Source organism: Hippoglossus hippoglossus, chromosome 10 (assembly GCF_009819705.1).
Source record: "Hippoglossus hippoglossus isolate fHipHip1 chromosome 10, fHipHip1.pri, whole genome shotgun sequence".
In the NCBI taxonomy this organism is placed as follows: Eukaryota; Metazoa; Chordata; class Actinopteri; order Pleuronectiformes; family Pleuronectidae; genus Hippoglossus; species Hippoglossus hippoglossus.
In genome coordinates this window covers 20979448-21004693 of record NC_047160.1, presented here as the reverse complement: position 1 = coordinate 21004693, position 25246 = coordinate 20979448, and the positions used below count along the sequence as shown (strand labels likewise).

Below are 25246 nucleotides of genomic sequence, written 5' to 3'. Positions count from 1 at the left end.
TTTTATTGTTTTAATTTTACGGCTTGCAACTTTAATGTTTTGGTTCACTCTCACTTCTCTCATTACAGTTACTGCCTGCGCCAAGGAGCAGTTAGTTTGTTTGCTTCTCTGGTTGTGGGATTTGTGCCGTCAACAAACAACTCCACTCCTGCAGTGACAGTGTCAGTGGTCATAGATCAAAGGAATCTTTGATGTCTTGCAAAGGTGACATCTCTCTCTCTCTCTTTCTCTCTCTCAGAATTGGGACATTTCCTCAAACCGTGTAAACATTGACGTACGGCGAAGGTTCATCCTTCACCAAAGGAGACGATGTTGTCATAACTCCACTGTGCATTGTCCTATCACCACCAAACTTCTGTCTCATGATCAGAGTCCAAGCCTGAACAGCTCTATGTGTCAATATTTCCTCAGGGTCAAACGTCAAACGCCACCTACTGATTCGCCATGAAGCAGGAAGTACTTTGTAAATCCACTCGTTATCCAACCGGCCCCGAACTACTGACCTATGATCACAATCCTGACCTGAACAGCTCCATATATTAATATTAGTGCAGGGTCGTAGCCCCACCTACTGATCAGTGTGAAAATGAAGTTGTTGTAACATTGTCCAATTGACACAAAATTGCTCACGCTACATCAGAGCCCCTACTTTAACAGATCTATTAGTCTGTATGTAATAATACTGATGGCGCCACCTACTGGCAACAGGAAATAAGCTTTGTTTTACAACTATCATTCAATTTACATAAAATGTTCACAGTGTGATGTGCAATTGATAGCGTGGACCCTAATGAGCAATTAGCAGGCAAGAATTGACATCACATGACGGACGCAGGAAGTGAAGCGTTTATCCTTGCCGCAGTGCGCAATCTATCGCTCTCTCCACTAACTGCAACAGGCTTCAAAACACATGTGCTCGGGCACGTTCAGTGCTGCTTTGCAGCCCTATTTATTATTGTAACCCAAATGAATTGGCTTTTTGAGGGCTTTAATTATTATTTTTTTTATTTTTTTTCGACAAAAGAAGGGGATTTTTGTGGGCTTCAACATGCTCAACTTCTTAGCAAAGTTTGCAGAGAATTAGAAAGTGGTGAAAATTTGCGTATTCTGGAGTATTTGGAAATGGGCGTGGCAAAATGGCTCAACAGCGCCACCTGGAACGCAGCCCCTAGTGTTTCTATTAGGTTTACTTAGTTTTGTTTCTACCCGTGCTGGGAGAGATGCACCGTTTTAACCTTAATGTGTTCATGTGCTTTTAAATTGAAATGTGGGGAAAAAACATGGAGGCTGCAAAACAAATTGTATTGAACTTTCCAATAACACTCTTGCTTGTTTAACTCTTGGGAAAAGTCCCAGAGTTAAGATATACATCTCTACGTAGCAGTAGAAATCCCAACACTGCTACACAATAAACTATATAACTTTAAAATGGGTAACTTCATAAAAAAAAAGGCTGTTACTTTAAGAAGGTAACTATTCCATATTTTTATTGATCTCTCGTGTTTTACTCATCTGATTGGTCAATTTAGAGAGTCCTTCCATTTTTTAACAATGTGATTGGTTAAGAGGGAGGGAGAGAGGGTGGAGCCAAGTTAATCAGAGATGGCAGCTGCTCAGAAAGAAGGGCACATGCTCTGCTAACGTAGCTACAAGCTAGGAAAAGTAGCTGCATATTCAAATTGAAGTCGTGAAGTATGTTAACTCACAGCTGTTGTGTGTTTTTTTTCACTATGTTAGAGTTTTAAGGGAGCTAAGCACAACTCTGTGAGCTGCTGCTAGCCGTCGGTTAGCATCTCTGCTTGCACGGTGCTAACGGTGTATGTATGGAGGTAGAGGCTGCACCTGTGGCTCAGAGGAAGACCCACCAGGGTTCTTCATCACCATTTTCTTCATCGTCTGAGGACCAAATGTAAACGTTGTCTTCTTCAGTGCTTGGGACTGTTTGGACAAAGTAAGAAGAACTATGTGTGTTGGGCGAGTTAAAAAAAACTGCTGCTCATTGAGATAGGACATTAACAGCAGCTCTGAAGGTCACACACACACACACACACACACACACACACACACAGCATCAAAGCTGCACACAGGCCTGCAGCTGGAGTTTATCTTTTTATTGCCGTCTCTTATTTTTATTTCTTAATTGGGTCTAAAAGTGTTCAAACTAAGTTGTTTAGCGTTGGGATTGTGAATTGTTGTTTTGTCTTTCATTGAGGTTTTATTCAGCAAGAGAAACTGTCAAAGCTGAGAGGTACATTCCTGCAGATGTTGAGTCTTGTGGCTTAAAGATGCGTCAAAGACATTCTGTCAGAATAAATGGTTCTTGGGTCATTTGCACATTGTTGTGGTTGAACTCATTAACATATGCATGTAAATGAACTTTAAAAAATAGATTGTTTAAAAACACACTTCATTTTCTCTTTGGCATGTTTGAAGCTACAGCTGTTTAGAAGGAGAAGCATGAAGAGTGATAAACTCAAAGGGTTAAATTCACACATTCCCATTAAAACACATACTTCCCATCTAAGGGGTAACATAAGGGAAGATGTATCCCATGCTTGGTGATATAGAAAGTGCTACACTTTTTTATGAGTTACAGGCTTTAATAAGTGTGTGGATTTGTTCCTGCAACAGAGTGAAAGCTTTGCATTACTGTACATGTAAAGAAAATATGTAAGATATTTGGTGTAAACACTTAAACATGTGACATTAATGAATTTAACTGTCTACTCTGCTCTATATGCATGTGGCACATTAACTATCTGGAGCTGTGGGAGTTCACAATACTGTCGACTTAGCATGAAACGTGAGTCCATCTCAGTGAAGTGCCACTGATCAGAATAATCAGTAAACCAAGAAAACGTTAAATCATCAAACCAGCTGCTTCTCACCAGAAGATGGCAGCAGTGTACAGACAGAGCACCACTGCCTTATCAGATTTTTACAGGTAATTTGGAACTGATATTAAAATATGACAGAAATAATAACAACATTAAAGACAGAGGTCATTGCAAAGGCAAATCAGTGATATTAAACATATATTATTGTCTTCAGTGCATTGACAGAAATATATTTATTCTTATTATTTAAACAAGGCAACATTAGCAAACAGACATTGAGGCTGGAACACGCTTTTCTGGAAGAGTGTATGTCTCTGAACGGCCCCTGAATATGGAGGTGCACAGGTACAGGCTTCATTTGGAGACATGGTCTTCCTCTCTGTTGTGTATCCATCCACCTGCAGCTCCCGGGTCAAGTGATCAGCTGATGTTCACACTCAGATGCAGCACTACAAACATTAAGCTTTGAGAGGCTTGTCTATCAGCTGGTCTCTGAGTCTCTGCACTGGCCTGACCTACATGAATATTTCTTCAACAGCATTAACACACACTTAATCCATGCAGGGTTTCATCATTTCTTCTCTTATTTCTCCCTCTTCTTCTTTTATTTTGTAGAGAAATCCAGCGATAGAGTAGTTCACCGCCTCCATGTCACCACCTTTAGACATAATTATTTGTAATCATGGCAAGACTGACAATTGATAGAACAGTTGGCTTGATGTTATTAATTGTAAATAAATATACTATTAACTCTTTATGGCACATGCATGTCCTCTGAAGGCAAGGTTCATCCCTACAGGGTGGGCAAACCAGGCGATTTTTTTTCAAGATGGTGGTATAATTATCCAAAAATACTTGAAAATATAACCACATTCTACTCATAAATGGCAATTTAGTAGATAAATTATATGTTTATGTTATGTGTAACTAAGTGGACAAGATACTTAAAAGCACTACAGAGAACGGATTAAGACGGCACTTGAGGACTGACCAAACTAAATAACATAATCTTCATTGATGATGAAGCAAACAAGCTCTGGCTTTAGATCCGAGGCTTGAGGTCAGTGGTACCAGTTTACAAGGTGTGTGACCAAGTCAAAACTGACAAAAAATATTTTTGCACAAACGTTGGAAGCATGATTATTATTTTTCACCAATGATTGTTTCAAACTGCAGTTACATGTCCAGCAGGTTTCTCTCATGATCTTATGAGGGTTGAAAGTACGCCATTTGTTTTGATCAGTGAAATATCACCAAATTAGTATCGGAGTGAATGATGTCATGTTCAAACTTATTTTTTTACCACACACAGAGCCAACAGCACCCCCAGTACAATTACCAGCGGGTCAGTCTCTTGTGCTGAAACCAGAAAAAAAGTTCCATTAGACATTTAACTCTTGACCAATTTATGACTTTTTTTTAAATTCAATTCAAAAACCTTTTAGCCTAAAAATCCACTGAGGTTTATTTGTAATTAAATAGAAATACAATGAGATACACAAAAAAAGGAAACAAGGAGAATCTTGAGAATGTGTTGGGGTTAATTCCATTTGTTTGGTGGATAAAAACTGAAGTAAGATTTTTATTCCTAATAAACCAGCAGGACTTGAAGCTTAGGAAACATATGAAGTGTTTATCCCACCTCTGCAGTGCTGAATGCAGCATGTCTTTAAATGATATCACACTAATCTGTGTCTGAGAGAGACTCCCTCAACACTTTACCTACAATTTGACAAGAAGTATTAAGGACGAGCTCAAGGTTAACATTGACGAGCACTCAAGTGCTAAAGTTGTAGGTTCTCAACAGAAAATTGTACAGAATTAGTAAAACCATAAAGAGTAGTGAAGTGGACATCACAGTCAGTTTGAGAAGAGATTATATTATTAATATAGATTGTAATCAAGACAGAGCCCAGGACTGATCCTTGTGGAACACCATTGTTAATTGGCTATTTCTAGCTTTAACACAAAATCCTTTAAACCTAATATAACAAAGGGTCATGATTAACACACAATAATTATATATATCAAAAGCTTTTGATAAATTGATAAAAACAGACATTGCTACCATTTGACCAAACAAAATGAATATTTATTTTATATTATATATTTTTTAATGTAATGTAACAGAGATGGTGCATTTATTAAATTTGATGTGTGCACATAAAGAATTGTTTATGTAATTTACTGCCTTTTAAGAATTAGGTGTAGAGTTTAATTATAATGTGATTTCTCACAGACGCAGTGCATTTATTTATCAGTTACCAATACCAACGCATTGTGTCTCCTGAGCATCTTGAGCAGAAAGGTCGCACTTGATTATTGAAACACAAGTTTCACAGAACTGTAAAAACGTACTTGTCTCCACTTTGGTTCCTTCACCAAACAGGATCTCTCCACGTGACCACAGCGCAGTAGTAAGTCCCAGCATCTGAGGAGTTCTGTATAGTTTTGGACAGACTGTAGACGCAGCTCTTCTCCTCTTGTTCATCTCTCCTGCTGCTCTGAGTGTAAATGAAGCCGGGATGGGAGCGTCCTGATCTGGCTCTGAACCAGTGCACACTGTGTTCACCTGGACACTGGACCAGGTTCTCTTTGTGCTTGAAGAGAAGTGAACACTGGAGGATCACTGAGGCTCCTGGTCTGACTGACGCAGTCTCTGGACTTTGTTTCACGCTGTAATGTTTCTGCTGATCCTGATCTGCAACATTTAATTTAAAAAAGGCATTAAATCACTTCTCAATGAAAATTGTTACTTACAAACATTGTCTCTCACATGCGCTCAGACACTGACAGTACAAGGTATTTTACCGTTCACAGCCAAGAAAGTGCCACCGACGAAAGTCTGTTGATTTGTTGATCCAGTCTGACAGAAGTATGTTGCTTCATCCTCTTTGCTGATATTAGTGATGGTAAGAAGATACTGATCATCCACTCTTGTGAATGTGAAATGTGAATCTTTGACATCAGTGGTGTCCAGTATTCTTGAAGCAACTGTTTGCAACACATGTCCAAAAGACTGTTTATACCAATAAAAGACTTTGTCTTCAGAGACTGGACATTTCAAACTAACGTTGTTGCCACGTTCCACCACAGTCAGAGAGATCAGCTGAGGAACCTCTGCTGTTAGAATCAGAGCTGTTGAAAAGAGACAAATAACAGTTAAGCCTTGTATTATATACCGTATTTATAAATCTCCAAACACAGTATCGATGGTTGAACAATAATTTCCAGTAGTATTTTTGCCACAGTCATGTACTCACCCTTTGTACCAAAAAGAATCAAAGCAGCCAGTCGCCCAATCATTGTGGTGCAGCAGCGTTCTCTTGACCTACTCATGCTTCCCCTCCAAATGAAATACATACTGATAAGGTCATCGAGATTTTAACAGTAGAATACAATCTGATTGGCTGAAACATACAAACTGCACTTCCCCCTAAACTTGGCAATCACGCAATTCATTTTAAACTTTAGAGAAAATAGGCTCAAAATGGTCACATTGCAGGTAAAATAGAAGATTCAAAACTGCAAACAATGATTGGTGCATTACTTTGGTTACTCACAAACACATGTTCAAATTCATACAGACACACCTCCAGTCACACACACAGCTTTCTGCCTCAGAACCATTCAGCAGGAAAAGCCGTTTTTAAATTTTTCTTAACCAAGTTTGACCATTCAGAATTAACTTTACAATATCAATTTATTTAACTTTTACTGTGACTAGTAACAATTTATATATAAGATATATGTATATATATAACATCATTCTGACTTGTCAAAAAGTGTTTGAGTCCAAAAAACACTTTTGGAGTTTCAGGGGTAAACAGCCTTGCAGCCAAATCCAATACAATTGAAATGAATGGTTACCACTTCAAAAGTAAAAAAACATAAAAAGCCACCATACTGCTCCTGTGGTGTCAGTACACCTATACTTGATGTTGTTTACTGAACTGAAAGAAAAGGTTTCAGGGCTTAAGCTTGTTTTAAAAACGGAGAATAAATGGTTAACTCTGTGTTAACACTTTTTCAGATTCATGTTTGGAAACATCAAGAATGAGGCCAACAGAAAGAGAGACGGTGGTTTTGACAGTGGGCTGTGGAAACAAAGCAAAAAGAAGCACATGAGCTTTATATGTCGCAATCACATTCAATTTTTCTATAAGTATAAAAATACTGTATAAAATTGTCAAGAGAAAAGGTGCCTCGAAATCTGAAGTTTCACAGCTTTTTGTTTAATTCATTCTGCACAACTGTCTTCAGAACAAACAAAGTCTCCTGCAAACGCTGCGCACACAGACGTAGGCTGTGGTGGGCCGCCTCTGCCCTTTGACCAACCACTGAGGTTGTTTACTCAGAATAGACCTGAGCGAGGGCTTCGACAGGAAGCAGTGAGTTGAAAGGTGCAAGCAGCAAAATCCTCACAAAACCAGTTTTATTTCTGCCAGTGACTGTTGATATGTTCTTGAGCATGTCTGTAGAACGATAAATTCATTGATTCTTCCACCGTCCTGATGAGCCTATGAGAAAGGATAGTTTTGCTGTTGTGTTGAACTTAATTTCTCCTACAAGTTATTAATAAATCAATGAAATCAGTTCACCTCAAATGAGTCTGCATAGAGGGTCAGATTGTTTAGATTTTTTATTTCCCTGAAATATTTAAATTTAACAATTTGTTCCCATAAGCACTTGACTTATTTTAATAATATATAAATGCGGATGAAGTCTTAATACATTACACATTGTTTTTATTTGTATTGTATTTATGATATGGAGCAATCTATAATTATCATGCAGCCCAGATGACCTCCTTTTTTGGAACTGAACACCCTCATTTCTTTAATATCTGTGGCTACTTCGCTACCTGACAAGTTGCAACATGTAAACGTGAAACTAGTTAGTTGCTGAAAGCTGCATTTCCCTCTCTGCTTGAAGTGTTTGCACTAATCAGGACTGACCTCTGGGATTATGGGGGAAAAAAGCATAGATAACCTGAGGAGGCCTGAATACATTTCTCAAAAATGGTTGATGTTTGCACCCCAGATTAATCAGGACCCAATATCACAACAAACGTTTCACAGCAGGAAAGGAGCATTTGAAATTATTAAAATGAACCGTGGACCACAGCAATTATTTCAATGCAGTAGTTAAACCTCACTCGTCACATCTGTGTGTTTCCACCTCTATGAGAATGATCTTTTCTTTTAAATTTTGTTTCACCGCACAACTTTGTCTAATGCAGATGGACACACTCACACAAACAGAGAGGGGGGAGGAGTTTCGGTGGTTTTGACTGACGTGCTTTGTATTTTTCCACAACTGCAGACAGCTGTATGGCAAACAATTAATACAAAATGAGCATTTTGTATTTTGGATACAATTTACATGTTATGTACATATGAATTTAAAACATGTGCAGCTTTTCATAAAATGCCAGAGGACAGATACTCCAACACAGAAACTCCTCCATCGGTCTTTTTTAAGGTACATGTCTGCAACGACAACAAGTCAAACCACAGGCTGCAGCTCCACTGAGAGAAGGCTGGGCCGTCTCTCTGCCCTGAGACCAACCACTGAAGCTGTTGACTCACCACACACCAACTATGGGCTTCAAACTGATATGTAGTGAGGGAAGAGCTACACGCAAGTAGTTGAACAAACTGTGTGTGTGTGTGTGTGTGTGTGTGTGTGTGTGTGTGTGTGTGTGCGCGTGCGCGTGTGTGTGTGAGAATATATTTTGTGCATTTTCATTTATTTCCCCTCATTGTGGAGATCCTATCCTCATCTGTGCATTTGTATGTGAGAAGTGATCTTTCAGAGAGTTACAAGTTGTTGATAAAGCTTTGAAATTGAGCCCAAAAAATGTGCAAAACATTTTTCAATTTCAAATATTAAATTTTCTAATAATTTCAGCCACGATGGAAACATCATTAGTGCACCTCATCTTACCCTGGAACAGGCAGGCTGAGGAGCCATTGATTTATAAATACATTTAGTTGTATATATGTTACGACAGCCTTGTAATTTTTTACATATTTTGAAGACAGCAAAAAAAGTCTGAAATATTTTGAATTTGGGGAAGATATTCTGTTGGTTTGAGTTTTTGAAAAATTACACATTTTATTCATTTTTCCCCTCTTGCGATAACAAGCCCCCTTATTTACAAACACATATATCTTCTTCCTGTATTACAAATACAAAACGTGGAAAAGATAAAAGGCACAAAAATTCAAGAAAACTCAAAACAAATTCCAAATGAACTTGTGCTTAATAAACTATTACTTATCTATATAATGTAATATATAACATCGTCACATTGTTTTGTTGTGGTGGTGTTTTGATTGAATATTATTTCATTCAGTATTAATTTGTACGTGCTGCCACTGCATCACTGTCAGCTGATGCACACTGAAACAGAATTTAACTGCCGAATTACTTGTTGATAATTTGTCAAAAGTTAAGTTAAGATCAAAGCATAAATTTGGCAAGTGTGTGATCATTAACTACTCCTGTAAGTTGATGTGATATTAACAATCATAACAATAAAACACTGGTATTCCACTGGACGTTTTAATAACAGATATAAAAGCAGTACGAGCTCAGCTTCTTGAAACTGAGCGTGAGAAAAGACCGTTCGTATTCACACCTTTATTCGAAACACTCACCACAGCAATGCTTAAGTTTCCATGAATCATTTGGTCTTTGGTGGTGACTGTGCACGTGTGTTTCTGTGTCTGTTTGTGTCTCATGCATCGTTTTTTGCTGTAGTTTTAACCCCATAACTTGAAAATGTATAATTATTACTTAGATATGTTTTACAGGTAGTTCCAGTTGTACCATGAACCTCCACTCTTTGGTCTTTTTTGATGTTGTACAGTTTGTTGTGTTTTGTAAACTCAATGTGAATGTGTTTCTGAGATACTGTGTCTGTGGTGCTCTGCTTCCTGCTCACAGCAGCCTGTAGAGAATACAGACGATGGACGGTGTGACCACAACCACCTCCCAGCTCAACATGCTGTGCTCGATCTGCTGTGTGGGAGGGTCGTCACTGGCTCATGCAGCATTTCACTGTGTCAAAGAGCTGCACACATCTTTTTGTCTTTAATTAATTAAATATAAACCGTTTGTCAGATTGTATTTTTTGATTTGAGGATGCAGAATCTTACACTGTAGTTATATATTGTTAAGTGCTGTCAGAATTGATTCGGGCTTCAAAGCTTTGGCATTGAAATGCTTCAGGTTATTGTATTCTATATCCCTTTACTTCTTAATATCCTAGTAAATCAAAAACATTATTCCTACAGTTATTCAAAGTTACCTGCACTACATCCTGTTAAACCTGTGGAGTTGACCAGATGTTTGTAATCGTTGGAAAATGAAAGTAATTACTCTAAACTCAAAACTGGTTCATCACTTGTGCAGAAACATAACAATAAAACAGTGTTATTCCACAGGACTTCAATATGCATTTAAAATGACGTTCAGAGAAAATGGGACGAAATGGTGACGACTTTAAAGCAAAGCATCAAAGTCTTTATAAGGAAGTTGAAAAGTATGAACCGAATTAACCGACAGGAGCAAGATTAAGTTTGTTAGAGGTTATAAATGTCAGTTTCGATACATGTTCTGTTAGTTGCCCAGCCTATTTTACAATGTAAGACTGTGGGAAAATATTCTTGGGTACGTCCCTTCATCACAACCGCTCTGTACATTGACATCTTCCTTGGGCCATATCCCCCCCCCCCACCAACTTTTAATAAAATAGGTCGAGTAGTTTTATGGTGATCCTGTTGACAAACAGCAAAGAAAACACAACATCCTTGACCAAGGTCGTCTTTTTTACTGTTTCTGGAAACCAGTCTCGAATTCTGTTTAAATATAAGAGTTCAATAGTGAATTCAATGACATAGCAAACACAAATATATGCTGCATTTGGTCATAATGTGTTGTTAATGATGTTGAAGGAAGTTCTCTTATACTTGACCACATGTAATGTGTGGGAGGTTATTATAATGTTTACTTTACATCATGTTGTCATTTTTAGAAACATGAAACTCGAGGTTGCTGTTGGTTGTTTCATGTGTAATGAATGGAAAGATATCAGATATTATTTCCTCTGTGAAAATGAGAGGCCAATCATGTTGCTCTCTCGTTGTTCCCACCCACTTGATATGATAACATGAAGGAAATCTTCCTGCAGTATATAAGCATCTAAATCAACGACTGTCTGAAGAGGATTCATTAAAATGCTGATCTTATTCCAACTACTGCTGCTGCTCAGAGCGACGCGTAAGTCAATCTCTCGATTTTATTTGGAATATACGGGATGTTTTAATTGTTGTTCTTGCGTCAATTCAGCACAGCACATTTATTAGTCTGTCAGCATCATTAATCGTTGCTCAATTTAATCTTATTTTTAGGAAGCGCAAGAGATCAGATCTTTGAGACAAAGACTGCTGATGTCGGAGATGAAGTGAAGTTGACGTGCAGCCGCCAGAAGTCGATTTTCGGAACCAAAAACCTTTTTTGGATCAGGCTTGTTTCAGGAAACTTGCCTGAATTCTTGGGAGGAACATATTACTTTGATTACTCTGGTGTTAAGAAGACTCCTCACTTTACGGTCAAACAAGAGCCTGGAAGCTTTGTTCTGTACATTAATAAAACAGAGCCGAGTGATGCTGGAGTTTACTACTGCATAGAACAAGATACACTTGACATGAAATTATTGATTGGCACATTTCTGAAAATTAAAGGTAAATAAAGAAACACAAACATTTCACATCTTTTAAAAATACAATTACTTTGCAAACACCAAACACAATTTATAAGCAATTTAATCTTGTCTCTATATCGTCTTTATAAAGAGAATAATATCTTCTCAATTTACATCAATTCATATAAGTAAATGTATTTAACCTTCATTTTTGTGTTTGTGTTTCCCAGGACCAGAACCTGATATAACTGCCGTCATTCAAGTCCCTCCATCTGATACGGTCAGTTCAGGAGACTCTGTGACTCTGCAGTGTTCCGTCCTGTCCGACTCTGACAACCACACATGTCCAACATATGACAAGCTGTACTGGTTCAGAGCTAATGAATCTCATCCCAGTTTAGTTTATGTTCATGGCAGTAGTGGTGATGAATGCGACAGGAGCCTTGAAGCTCACTCACCCCACAGATGTGTCTTCAATTTCTGTAAGAGTTTTAGTTCCTCTGATTTTGGGACTTATTACTGCGCTGTGGTCACATGTGGAGAGATTTTATTTGGACAAGGAATAAAACTGGAAAATGAAGGTAACTGTCTTTATTGTTAAAATATCACATTCGTGTGTTTAATTTAGAATCAATAGAATAAATTACTATCATGTATCACAAATTTGTCACATTTGTTCCTTTTGAATTTAAACATTATTTCAAATCCTAATTAACTTTGATTAATTAATTATTGTGTTTCAGCACTCAACATCTGGACTGTACAGAAGGCCAATACAGTTCTGTGTCTGTTAAGTGCTACATTGGCTATAAGTCTGATTGTTATTGTCGTCCTGATCCAGGAGAAAATGTGTGATTGTTGCAAAGGTGATCAAATATTCTCATATTGTACTTGATCAAAAGTATTTAGCAAAAGATAAATACACTGAATTGACATTACTCCTTTGTGTAAATTGACCTGCAGCATCTTTGATCTTTTATCACACAGCTGGAGTTTCTTTACAAACAGAGGCTGCAGCAGTCGGTGATAATCCGCCAAGTCAGCAGGTAAGGTACATGATGAAAAGACAGAAACAATTAATAATAGAGCCCAACCTATTTATTGATTCATATATGATCCTGTCACCGACACATTGGTATCTGCATTTGTTGCTGGACAGTCTGTCTGTGTCAGTCCGACATGGTTCAAATGATCAAATGATAAAAATGATCTGGTGCAGATTTTGACCTGCAGTTTGACCTCGTTGTCGACCACTGCTGTCGTTTATCTGAGGACGTATAAGAAGACGTGTTCAACTTGGTCCACATACTGAAGGCTCACTGCCATTAAATCTTTTTAATATTGAGCATATCACATGTCCAAGTTGCACCAAACTCAGCACTGCACTTCTGTGGGCATTTTACAATACACATGCCAAATGTGAAGTTGACTAGATGGACGGTTTGCAAGATATATCTTCTACTTTTTTGTTTTTATTTAACTTCTATGTTATTGTTTGTTATCGTTGTTACCAATTTACACACACACACATTAAGGAAAATCTTTGAAAATATATTTAATATTATATAATATTAGCACCAGCCCCCTAAAATCCATATCGGTCAGGATGGTTAGTAAAGCATTGGTTTATTTTCATACGCTAATTTCAAGACATTTTGTTTTTTTCCACATGCTTCCCCAGAGACACGAGGACTCATTGGTTTATTCTACAGCGACCTTCACCAGGAGGAAGGCTGGAAAAACAACCGGGAGAGGAAATTCATTCATGGCTTGAACATTGTCAAAAGAACAGTCATTCACATACATGTTACATCTGATGTTAATAACAATATTTGGATAGTATTAAAAATATTTGTATTTAAACACATTTGCAACTGCTTTTGGTGACACCCGACAAAACTGTCACTCACACTTCTCTGCTGCTCCGCTCCCTTCACTGGTTACCAGTGGCTGCCCGCATCTGTTTCAAAACACTAGTACTTGCGTACCGTGCTGTGAACGGATCGGGTCCAGTCTACATCCAGGACACGGTCAAACCTCACACCCCAGCCCGTCCACTCCGCTCTGCATCTGCCAATCGGCTTGTTTCTCCCTCACTGCTAAACACTCAACAAAATCACCAGTTTGCTGTCCTGGCTCCTAAATGGTGGAACGAGCTCCCCATCGACACCAGGACAGAAAGTCCACACATCTTCCACCGCAAACTAAAACACATCTCTTCTGACTATACCTTGACTAATACAAAATAAATAAAAATAAAACTTCCCTCTAGCACTTTGTAGTTTGGCTTTCTTGAAGAAAATTGTACTTTCTTGATTCTTGTTGTTCTGGGTTTGTACCCTCATGGTTGATGCACTTATTGTTAATCGCTTTGGATAAAATCGTCAGCTAAATGAAATGTAATGTAACTGTGTATTTTTAATCTCTCAGCATTTTTCATTTTTCAAGGTCAATCGTGCTTCTACTCAAACTGGCTTTTTGAAAGATTCACACTTTCACACTGTCTCACATGCAAATTAAATCTATAAATAAAATGAATGTTTGTGTTTATTGTTTAAATCTTAATACATAAAATGCACTGTAAAAAAAACTCAATCTATAATAACATTTGACATTAATACTAAAAATATTTTATCAATAAACTAAAAATTATTTTCAGATAATGTTAAAACTAGTTTTTAGACTTTGAATTGTCTATTTTTAAATAGTTATAGCGTAAACTACCTACAAGGGGCGTGAAGTTTAGAAATTGAGATTGAATATCTTGTTTCTTTGCAAAACAGTCAAAACCGTGACAATATTTTTTAAGGCTCAAACATCAAATTATAATTCATACTGGGTTTTTTTATCGCTTATTACAGGGGAGGAATTCATTTTCTTTACAAGCCAAACATGGTGCTGCAAGAGGTGAGGACTTGTATGAGAAAGCTGTGTCCTGCAACAAGCTTTGAGTATCATCATCACTACCATCTGACACCAGAGAGAAGCAGCTGCAGCCAGTGGTTAGTGTGATGTGTGCGCTGTAATCAAGTATGGCCCTAAAAGCATGTTATGAACTTTAAAATGGGCCTTGATAGGAAAGAGGCTCCACCTGGCTGAGGTGGTATATTAAAAAAAGAGATTTGTTTAAACGTAGTGCAGCCCAGCTTCCTGAGATCAAAACAGAGAGTGAGAGAGGATGTGATGCCCCTTAGTCTGAAAACCCAGCCACAATAATGCTGAAGTTTCCGTGAATGTGGGTTTATGTGCAACTCTTTGTGTTTCAGATGCAGCATGAAGCCAAAAACCAAACAGAAACTAGAGGAGGAGACAAAATACATGTTGATACAACATCAACTGCAAGGCTTTTGTCTTATATGAAATCTCCCAGTTGATACACTTGAGTCTACCCTTGTAAATATATCATTGGTTTAACAGTAACCTCAAGATTATTATGCATCAAAAGCAGCACTTGTAGTATTGAGAACAACTTTAGTGTCAAAGTAATGCTTTTGAAACAGTGACAAGCCAGAACATGTTGTTTCATAAATATTGTGCTAGTTGTTTGTTTTCTTTCTAACATGTAGCATTTAACAAACATGCTTGAATGGGTATTCAGAGGATAAACATAATATCAATAAAGGCTGAGAAGAAAAACAATAGACAAAACAATACAAAATAATTAGTTCTAAAATAAAGTCAGTTATGATACAGATAGTTACAACATGGTCGTCACAGTAGAAGTTTCTCATTACAACATATAATCGGAGCACATCTAAGATGTGACAGTCCACTCCCACTCTGTCTGCTGTGTGGTTCAGTCCAACTGAATCACCACAGGGTGTGCTTGTCATCATCCATGACATTTGGATTGGTTTGCCCCGTTTCATTTAAGGTGACTCCTCTGACTTTCTGAATTACTGTCACAAATACCTAAATATATTTTTAAATACAGCAAGAAAGAAACAATATTTTCAGCAATCAACAATATATCTCATCAGTAGATTTATCAAAAGCACAGCCTCAGCCCCACAGAGGGTATAAAGTCTTTTATTGTTTTAATTTTACGGCTTGCAACTTTAATGTTTTGGTTCACTCTCACTTCTCTCATTACAGTTACTGCCTGCGCCAAGGAGCAGTTAGTTTGTTTGCTTCTCTGGTTGTGGGATTTGTGCCGTCAACAAACAACTCCACTCCTGCAGTGACAGTGTCAGTGGTCATAGATCAAAGGAATCTTTGATGTCTTGCAAAGGTGACATCTCTCTCTCTCTCTCTTTTTCTCTCTCAGAATTGGGACATTTCCTCAAACCGTGTAAACATTGACGTACGGCGAAGGTTCATCCTTCACCAAAGGAGACGATGTTGTCATAACTCCACTGTGCATTGTCCTATCACCACCAAACTTCTGTCTCATGATCAGAGTCCAAGCCTGAACAGCTCTATGTGTCAATATTTCCTCAGGGTCAAAGCGCCACCTACTGATTCGCCATGAAGCAGGAAGTACTTTGTAAATCCACTCGTTATCCAACCGGCCCCGAACTACTGACCTATGATCACAATCCTGACCTGAACAGCTCCATATATTAATATTAGTGCAGGGTTGTAGCCCCACCTACTGATCAGTGTGAAAATGAAGTTGTTGTAACATTGTCCAATTGACACAAAATTGCTCACGCTACATCAGAGCCCCTACTTGAACAGATCTATTAGTCTGTATGTAATAATACTGATGGCGCCACCTACTGGCAACAGGAAATAAGCTTTGTTTTACAACTATCATTCAATTTACATAAAATGTTCACAGTGTGATGTGCAATTGATAGCGTGGACCCTAATGAGCAATTAGCAGGCAAGAATCGACATCACGTGACGGACGCAGGAAGTGAAGCGTTTATCCTTGCCGCAGTGCGCAATCTATCTCTCTCTCCACTAACTGCAACAGGCTTCAAAACACATGTGCTCGGGCACGTTCAGTGCTGCTTTGCAGCCCTATTTATTATTGTAACCCAAATGAATTGGCTTTTTGAGGGCTTTAATTATTATTATTATAATAATAATATTTTTATATTTTTATTTAATTTTTTCAGGCAAATGAATTGGCTTTTTGAGGGCTTTAATTATTTTATTTTTTTTTTTTTTTCGACAAAAGAAGGGGCTTTTTGTGGGCTTCAACATGCTCAACTTCTTAGCAAAGTTTGCAGAGAATTAGAAAGTGGTAAAAATGTGCGTATTCTGGAGTATTTGGAAATGGGCGTGGCAAAATGGCTCAACAGCGCCACCTGGAACGCAGCCCCTAGTGTTTCTATTAGGTTTACTTAGTTTTGTTTCTACCCGTGCTGGGAGAGATGCACCGTTTTAACCTTAATGTGTTCATGTGCTTTTAAATTGAAATGTGGGGAAAAAACATGGAGGCTGCAAAACAAATTGTATTGAACTTTCCAATAACACTCTTGCTTGTTTAACTCTTGGGAAAAGTCCCAGAGTTAAGATATACATCTCTACGTAGCAGTAGAAATCCCAACACTGCTACACAATAAACTATATAACTTTAAAATGGGTAACTTCATAAAAAAAAAGGCTGTTACTTTAAGAAGGTAACTATTCCATAGTTTGATTGATCTGACGTGTTTTATTCATCTGATTGGTCAATTTAGAGAGTCCTTCCATTTTTTAACAATGTGATTGGTTAAGAGGGAGGGAGAGAGGGTGGAGCCAAGTTAATCAGAGATGGCAGCTGCTCAGAAAGAAGGGCACGTGCTCTGCTAACGTAGCTAAAAGCTAGGAAAAGTAGCTGCATATTCAAATTGAAGTCGTAAAGTATGTTAACTCACAGCTGTTGTGTGTTTTTTTTCACTTTGTTAGAGTTTTAAGGGAGCTAAGCACAACTCTGTGAGCTGCTGCTAGCCGTCGGTTAGCATCTCTGCTTGCACGGTGCTAACGGTGTATGTATGGCGGTAGAGGCTGCACCTGTGGCTCAGAGGAAGACCCACCAGGGTTCTTCATCACCATTTTCTTCATCATCTGAGGACCAAATGTAAACGTTGTCTTCTTCAGTGCTTGGGACTGTTTGGACAAAGTAAGAAGAACTATGTGTGTTGGGCGAGTTAAAAAAAACTGCTGCTCATTGAGATAGGACATTAACAGCTGCTCTGAAGGTCACACACACACACACACACACACACACACACACACACACACACACACACACACACACACACACACACACACACACACACACAGCATCGAAGCTGCACACAGGCCTGCAGCTGGAGTTTATCTTTTTATTGCCGTCTCTTATTTTTATTTCTTAATTGGGTCTAAAAGTGTTCAAACTAAGTTGTTTAGCGTTGGGATTGTGAATTGTTGTTTTGTCTTTCGTTGAGGTTTTATTCAGCAAGAGAAACTGTCAAAGCTGAGAGTTACATTCCTGCAGATGTTGAGTCTTGTGGCTTAAAGATGCGTCAAAGACATTCTGTCAGAATAAATGGTTCTTGGGTCATTTGCACATTGCTGTGGTTGAACTCATTAACATATGCATGTAAATGAACTTTAAAAAATAGATTGTTTAAAAACACACTTCATTTTCTCTTTGGCATGTTTGAAGCTACAGCTGTTTAGAAGGAGAAGCATGAAGAGTGATGAACTCAAAGGGTTAAATTCACACATTCCCATTAAAACACATACTTCCCATCTAAGGGGTAACATAAGGGAAGATGTATCCCATGCTTGGTGATATAGAAAGTGCTACACTTTTTATGAGTTACAGGCTTTAATAAGTGTGTGGATTTGTTCCTGCAACAGAGTGAAAGCTTTGCATTACTGTACATGCAAAGAAAATATGTAAGATATTTGGTGTAAACACTTAAACATGTGACATTAATGAATTTAACTGTCTACTCTGCTCTATATGCATGTGGCACATTAACTATCTGGAGCTGTGGGAGTTCACAATACTGTCGACTTAGCATGAAACGTGAGTCCATCTCAGTGAAGTGCCACTGATCAGAATAATCAGTAAACCAAGAAAACGTTAAATCATCAAACCAGCTGCTTCTCACCAGAAGATGGTAGCAGTGTACAGACAGAGCACCACTGCCTTATCAGATTTTTACAGGTAATTTGGAACTGATATTAAAATATGACAGAAATAATAACAACAATAAAGACAGAGGTCATTGCGAAGGCAAATCAGTGATATTAAACACATATATTATTGTCTTCAGTGCATTGACAGAAATATATTTATTCTTATTATTTAAACAAGGCAACATTAGCAAACAGACATTGAGGCTGGAACACGCTTTTCTGGAAGAGTGTATGTTTCTGAACGGCCCCTGAATATGGAGGTGCACAGCTACAGGCTTCATTTGGAGACATGGTCTTCCTCTCTGTTGTGTATCCATCCAATCACTGCAAATCACTGCAGCCCCATGCGTGGCAGCAGTGATTTGCCAGGTTAAAGTTGCAGGACAGGGACTAGACAGGAGTAAATCACTGAGTTAATCTGTCACACGGCCTGTTGAATTTTCTCTATATGAAGCCACTATGCTGGGAAATTATTATTGAATCTGTCAGTTTTATCCTGAGGTTTCTCACGGAAGGAAAATGGAGAATATTTCAACGTTATAGTGATATTTGCAGTGTTTGACTGAAAATCCAATAGAAAAGAAACTATGACAAATCATTTCTATCAAATCGTAATATGATCATGAAGTGATCATTTTAATTTATAATAAGTTCCTTATTTGTTCTTTTTGAATATTTGTCATCATTCTCAGACGACTGACAGTTTTGTTTCTCTTGCGTGTTGCTTTTTTTTCAAATATCATATACATAGAAAATTAAACCTTTCTATTTATATCAATATATTTAAATGGACATAGTCCTAATTTTACACCTATCATTTAATCTCATGCAAGTTCATAGGATTTTTAAAGGAACAGACCAAAAGGAAGAAAATCTATCATGTTAATGCAATGAGAAAGTTTTATTGAAATGGCTAAATCGCTGCTATACATTTCTACCAGTAACTTTGTAAAATGTAATCTGAGATGTTATAACTCCCCAAAAACAACTCTGTATTAATGTTGAAAGTTGAATGTTCAGAGTCGTGAGTGTATATGAATAGATTGCCCTCTCATGTTGGTTCTATCATGCACTTAGAAATCTGAGAGAAAACATCAACATGAACATAAACCAGTCTTTATTAAAAGAAATAACAATGTCAATGAAATAGGCCAATACATTGATAATTTATGGTCAAACAGAAATACTGATGCATTCGATCACCAAAAAAACAACGAAGAAAATCGTTGTAGTAATGTTGTAGTTCACACCCACATTGTCAGCATTAATTTTTGTTTCTCTGAATACTCGAAGGGCTTGTTGGTGAATCACCAGCTGGCAACGTAACCACTAACTCAGTCATTCTGTTCCGGTTACTACCCTCTGACACTTTGTCCAGCATCGAACATCATGTACACCAAGCTCTTTCAACGGCAAACAAGGCTGGTTAGCTTAGGAAACTAAATGACAGTACAGGAAAAAAAATACTGAATCCCACAAGATGAGTCAAGTCAAAGTGACCGACAGCGTTGATGAGATTTTTGTTGCACAGCGCAGGAGAGTTGGATACTGTTCACAAGACCGTTTACTAGGTTTTTATTGTGAAATATTTGCAGGACAGGAGAGTGCACAGCTTCAAACTGTATAGTGTATATATATATATATATATAAAAATGTACAACCGCGACATGCGGCCGTTCCGTGCTGCCGCTGCTCTGCGGACGTTGAGCAGCCGGTGTGTCACTCACATATACATACTCACTCAGATGCACTCACAGGTACCGAAATTTGGCACAGATTGATTTCACGTGAATCAGTACCCGGTAGTACCGATATAATTTGGTCGGTACCCTTAAAAATATGGAGTTTAGTACCCAACCCTATGGCACAGGCCCTGCTATACCGATAAAGAGTTTCACGCTGTAATGTTTCTGCTGATCCTGATCTGCAACATTTATTTAAAAAAGGCATTAAATCACTTCTCAATGAAAATTGTTACTTACAAACATTGTCTCTCACATGCGCTCAGACACTGACAGTACAAGGTATTTTACCGTTCACAGCCAAGAAAGTGCCACCGACGAAAGTCAGTTGATTTGTTGATCCAGTCTGACAGAAGTATGTTGCTTCATCCTCTTTGCTGATATTAGTGATGGTAAGAAGATACTGATCATCCACTCTTGTGAGATTGAAACGTGAATCTTTGACATCAGTGGTGTCCAGTATTCTTGAAGCAACTGTTTGCAACACATGTCCAAAAGACTGTTTATACCAATAAAAGACTTTGTCTTCAGAGACTGGACATTTCAAACTAACGTTGTTGCCACGTTCCACCACAGTCAGAGAGATCAGCTGAGGAACCTCTGCTGTTAGAATCAGAGCTGTTGAAAAGAGACAAATAACAGTTAAGCCTTGTATTATATACCGTATTTATAAATCTCCAAACACAGTATCGATGGTTGAACAATAATTTCCAGTAGTATTTTTGCCACAGTCATGTACTCACCCTTTGTACCAAAAAGAATCAAAGCAGCCAGTCGCCCAATCATTGTGGTGCAGCAGCGTTCTCTTGACCTACTCATGCTTCCCCTCCAAATGAAATACATACTGATAAGGTCATCGAGATTTTAACAGTAGAATACAATCTGATTGGCTGAAACATACAAACTGCACTTCCCCCTAAACTTGGCAATCACGCAATTCATTTTAAACTTTAGAGAAAATAGGCTCAAAATGGTCACATTGCAGGTAAAATAGAAGATTCAAAACTGCAAACAATGATTGGTGCATTACTTTGGTTACTCACAAACACATGTTCAAATTCATACAGACACACCTCCAGTCACACACACAGCTTTCTGCCTCAGAACCATTCAGCAGGAAAAGCTGTTTTTAAATTTTTCTTAACCAAGTTTGACCATTCAGAATAAACTTTACAATATCAAAGTATTTAACTTTTACTGTGACTAGTAACAATTTATATATAAGATATATGTATATATATAACATCATTCTGACTTGTCAAAACATATCATTAATTCTGTTTTAACTACTCAAAACTCAAATTTTCTACATCTGTAATTACATAATAATATTCAGATTCAGATGATTCATTCATGTGTGTGTGGTTTCTCATTATAGAGAATGAATGAATACAATTCAATTGAATACTATATAATTTCATATTTAATTCAGATATCTGACTAGTCATAATTAAAGTTCACGATATTTACAACACCACACTGACTAGTATACTCACCACTATGCCGATGGGGGTTCGTGAAGTGTTTGAGTCCACAAAACACTTTTGGAGTTTCAGGGGTAAACAGCGTTGCAGCCAAATCCAATACAATTGAAATGAATGGTTACCACTTCAAAAGTAAAAAAACATAGAAAGCCACCATACTGCTCCTGTGGTGTCAGTACAACAAAGTTGTTGATCAAGATACAACATCTGCTGTTACAGTGTAGGCCTGGTTGTACCCCAATGTGTTGGCTGGTAGAAACACTAAATGCTGTAAACCTATACTCGATGTTGTTTACTGAACTGAAAGAAAAGGTTTCAGGGCTTAAGCTTGTTTTAAAAACGGAGAATAAATGGTTAACTCTGTGTTAACACTTTTTCAGATCAAGAATGAGGCCAACAGAAAGAGAGACGGTGGTTTTGACAGTGGGCTGTGGAAACAAAGCAAAAAGAAGCAAATGAGCTTTATATCTCGCAATCACATTCGATCTTTCTATAAGTATAAAAATACTGTATAAAATTATTGTCAAGAGAAAAGGTGCCTCTAACTCTGAAGTTTCACAGCTTTTTGTTTAATTCATTCTGCACAACTGTCTTCAGAACAAACAAAGTCTCCTGCAAACGCTGCGCACACAGACGTAGGCTGTGGTGGGCCGCCTCTGCCCTTTGACCAACCACTGAGGTTGTTTACTCAGAATAGACCTGAGCGAGGGCTTCGACAGGAAGCAGTGAGTTGAAAGGTGCAAGCAGCAAAATCCTCACAAAACCAGTTTTATTTCTGCCAGTGACTGTTGATATGTTCTTGAGCATGTCTGTAGAACGATAAATTCATTGAATCTTCCACCGTCCTGATGAGCCTATGAGAAAGGATAGTTTTGTTGTTGTGTTGAACTTAATTTCTCCTACAAGTTATTAATAAATCAATGAAATCAGTTCACCTCAAATGAGTCTGCATAGAGGGTCAGATTGTTTAGATTTTTTATTTCCCTGAAATATTTAAATTTAACAATTTGTTCCCATAAGCACTTGACTTATTTTAATAATATATAAATGCGGATGAAGTCTTAATACATTACACATTGTTTTTATTTGTATTGTATTTATGATATGGAGCAATCTATAATTATCATGCAGCCCAGATGACCTCCTTTTTTTTAACTGAACACCCTCATTTCTTAATATCTGTGGCTACTTCGCTACCTAACAAGTTGCAACATGTAAACGTGAAACTAGTTAGTTGCTGAAAGCTGCATTTCCCTCTCTGCTTGAAGTGTTTGCACTAATCAGGACTGACCTCTGGGATTATGGGGGAAAAAAGCATAGATAACCTGAGGAGGCCTGAATACATTTCTCAAAAATGGTTGATGTTTGCACCCCAGATTAATCAGGACCCAATATCACAACAAACTTTTCACTGCAGGAAAGGAGCATGTGAAATTATTTAAAATGAACCGTGGACCACAGCAATTATTTCAATGCAGTAGTTAAACCTCACTCGTCACATCTGTGTGTTTCCACCTCTATGAGAATGATCTTTTTTTTTAATTTTGTTTCACCGCACAACTTTGTCTAATGCAGATGGACACACTCACACAAACAGAGAGGGGGGGAGGAGTTTCGGTGGTTTTGACTGACGTGCTTTGTATTTTTCCACAACTGCAGACAGCTGTATGGCAAACAATTAGTACAAAATGAGCATTTTGTATTTTGGATACAATTTACATGTTATGTACATATGCATTTAAAACATGTGCAGCTTTTCATAAAATGCCAGAGGACAGATACTCCAACACAGAAACTCCTCCATTGGTCTTTGTTAAGGTACATGTCTGCAACGACAACAAGTCAAACCACAGGCTGCAGCTCCACTGAGAGAAGGCTGGGCCGTCTCTCTGCCCTGAGACCAACCACTGAAGCTGTTGACTCACCACACACCAACTATGGGCTACAAACTGATATGTAGTGAGGGAAGAGCTACACGCAACTAGTTGAACAAGCTGAAAGTGTTTGTGTGTGTGTGTGTGTGTGTGTGTGTGTGTGTGTGTGTGTGTGTGTGTGTGTGTGTGTGTGTGTGTGTGTGTGTGTGTGTGTGTGTGTGTGCGTGCGCGTGTGTGTGCGTGCGCGTGTGTGTGTGAGAATATATTTTGTCCATTTTCATTTATTTCCCCTCATTGTGGAGATCCTATCCTCATCTGTGCATTTGTATGTGAGAAGTGATCTTTCAGAGAGTTACAAGTTATTGATAAAGCTTTGAAATTGAGCCTGAAAAATTAGGAAAACATTTTTCAATTTCATTTTCTAATAATTTCAGCCACGATGGAAACATCATTAGTGCACCTCATCTTACCCTGGGGCAGGCTAAGGCGCCATTGATTTATAAAAAACGTTTAGTTGTATATATGTTATGACAGCCTTGTGATTTTTTACATATTTTGAAGACAGCAAAAAAAGTCAGAAATATTTTGAATTTGGGGAAGATATTCTGTTGGTTTGAGTTTTTGAAAAAAATACCCTTTTTATTCATTTTTCCCCTCTTGCGATAACAAGCCCCCTTATTTACAAACACATATATCTTCTTCCTGTATTACAAATACAAAACGTGGAAAAGATAAAAGGCACAAAAATTCAAGAAAACTCAAAACAAATTCCAAATGAACTTGTGCTTAATAAACTATTACTTATCTATATAATGTAATATATAACATCGTCACATTGTTTTGTTGTGGTGGTGTTTTGATTGAATATTATTTCATTCAGTATTAATTTGTACGTGCTGCCACTGCATCACTGTCAGCTGATGCACACTGAAACAGAATTTAACTGCCGAATTACTTGTTGATAATTTGTCAAAAGTTAAGTTAAGATCAAAGCATAAATTTGGCAAGTGTGTGATCATTAACTACTCCTGTAAGTTGATGTGATATTAACAATAATAACAATAAAACACTGGTATTCCACTGGACGTTTTAATAACGGATATAAAAGCAGTACGAGCTCAGCTTCTTGAAACTGAGCGTGAGAAAAGACCGTTCGTATTCACACCTTTATTCGAAACACTCACCACAGCAATGCTTAAGTTTCCATGAACCATTTGGTCTTTGGTGGTGACTGTGCACGTGTGTTTCTGTGTCTGTTTGTGTCTCATGCATCGTTTTTTGCTGTAGTTTTAACCCCATAACTTGACAATGTATAATTATTACTTAGATATGTTTACAGGTAGTTCCAGTTGTACCATGAACCTCCACTCTTTGGTCTTTTTTGATGTTGTACAGTTTCTTGTGTTTTGTAAACTCAATGTGAATGTGTTTCTGAGATACTGTGTCAGTGGTGCTCTGCTTCCTGCTCACAGCAGCCTGTAGAGAATACAGACGATGGACGGTGTGACCACAACCACCTCCCAGCTCAACA

The 25246-nt window shown here is 37.9% G+C and overlaps 2 protein-coding genes across 3 annotated transcripts in view; one reads left to right on the top strand and one right to left on the bottom strand.

Annotated features, from left to right (window-relative positions):
* Positions 1 to 25246, top strand: part of LOC117768864 — a 53097-nt gene that overhangs the window by 1168 nt on the left and 26683 nt on the right. The gene's annotated exons all lie outside the window — the stretch shown is intronic.
* Positions 1810 to 21181, bottom strand: LOC117769835. Its single transcript, XM_034598980.1, is given in 6 exon segments — positions 1810 to 1938; positions 4141 to 4196; positions 5196 to 5242; positions 5244 to 5538; positions 20649 to 20975; positions 21101 to 21181. Coding segments are annotated over 6 exon segments (930 nt in total). The 5' UTR covers positions 21177 to 21181.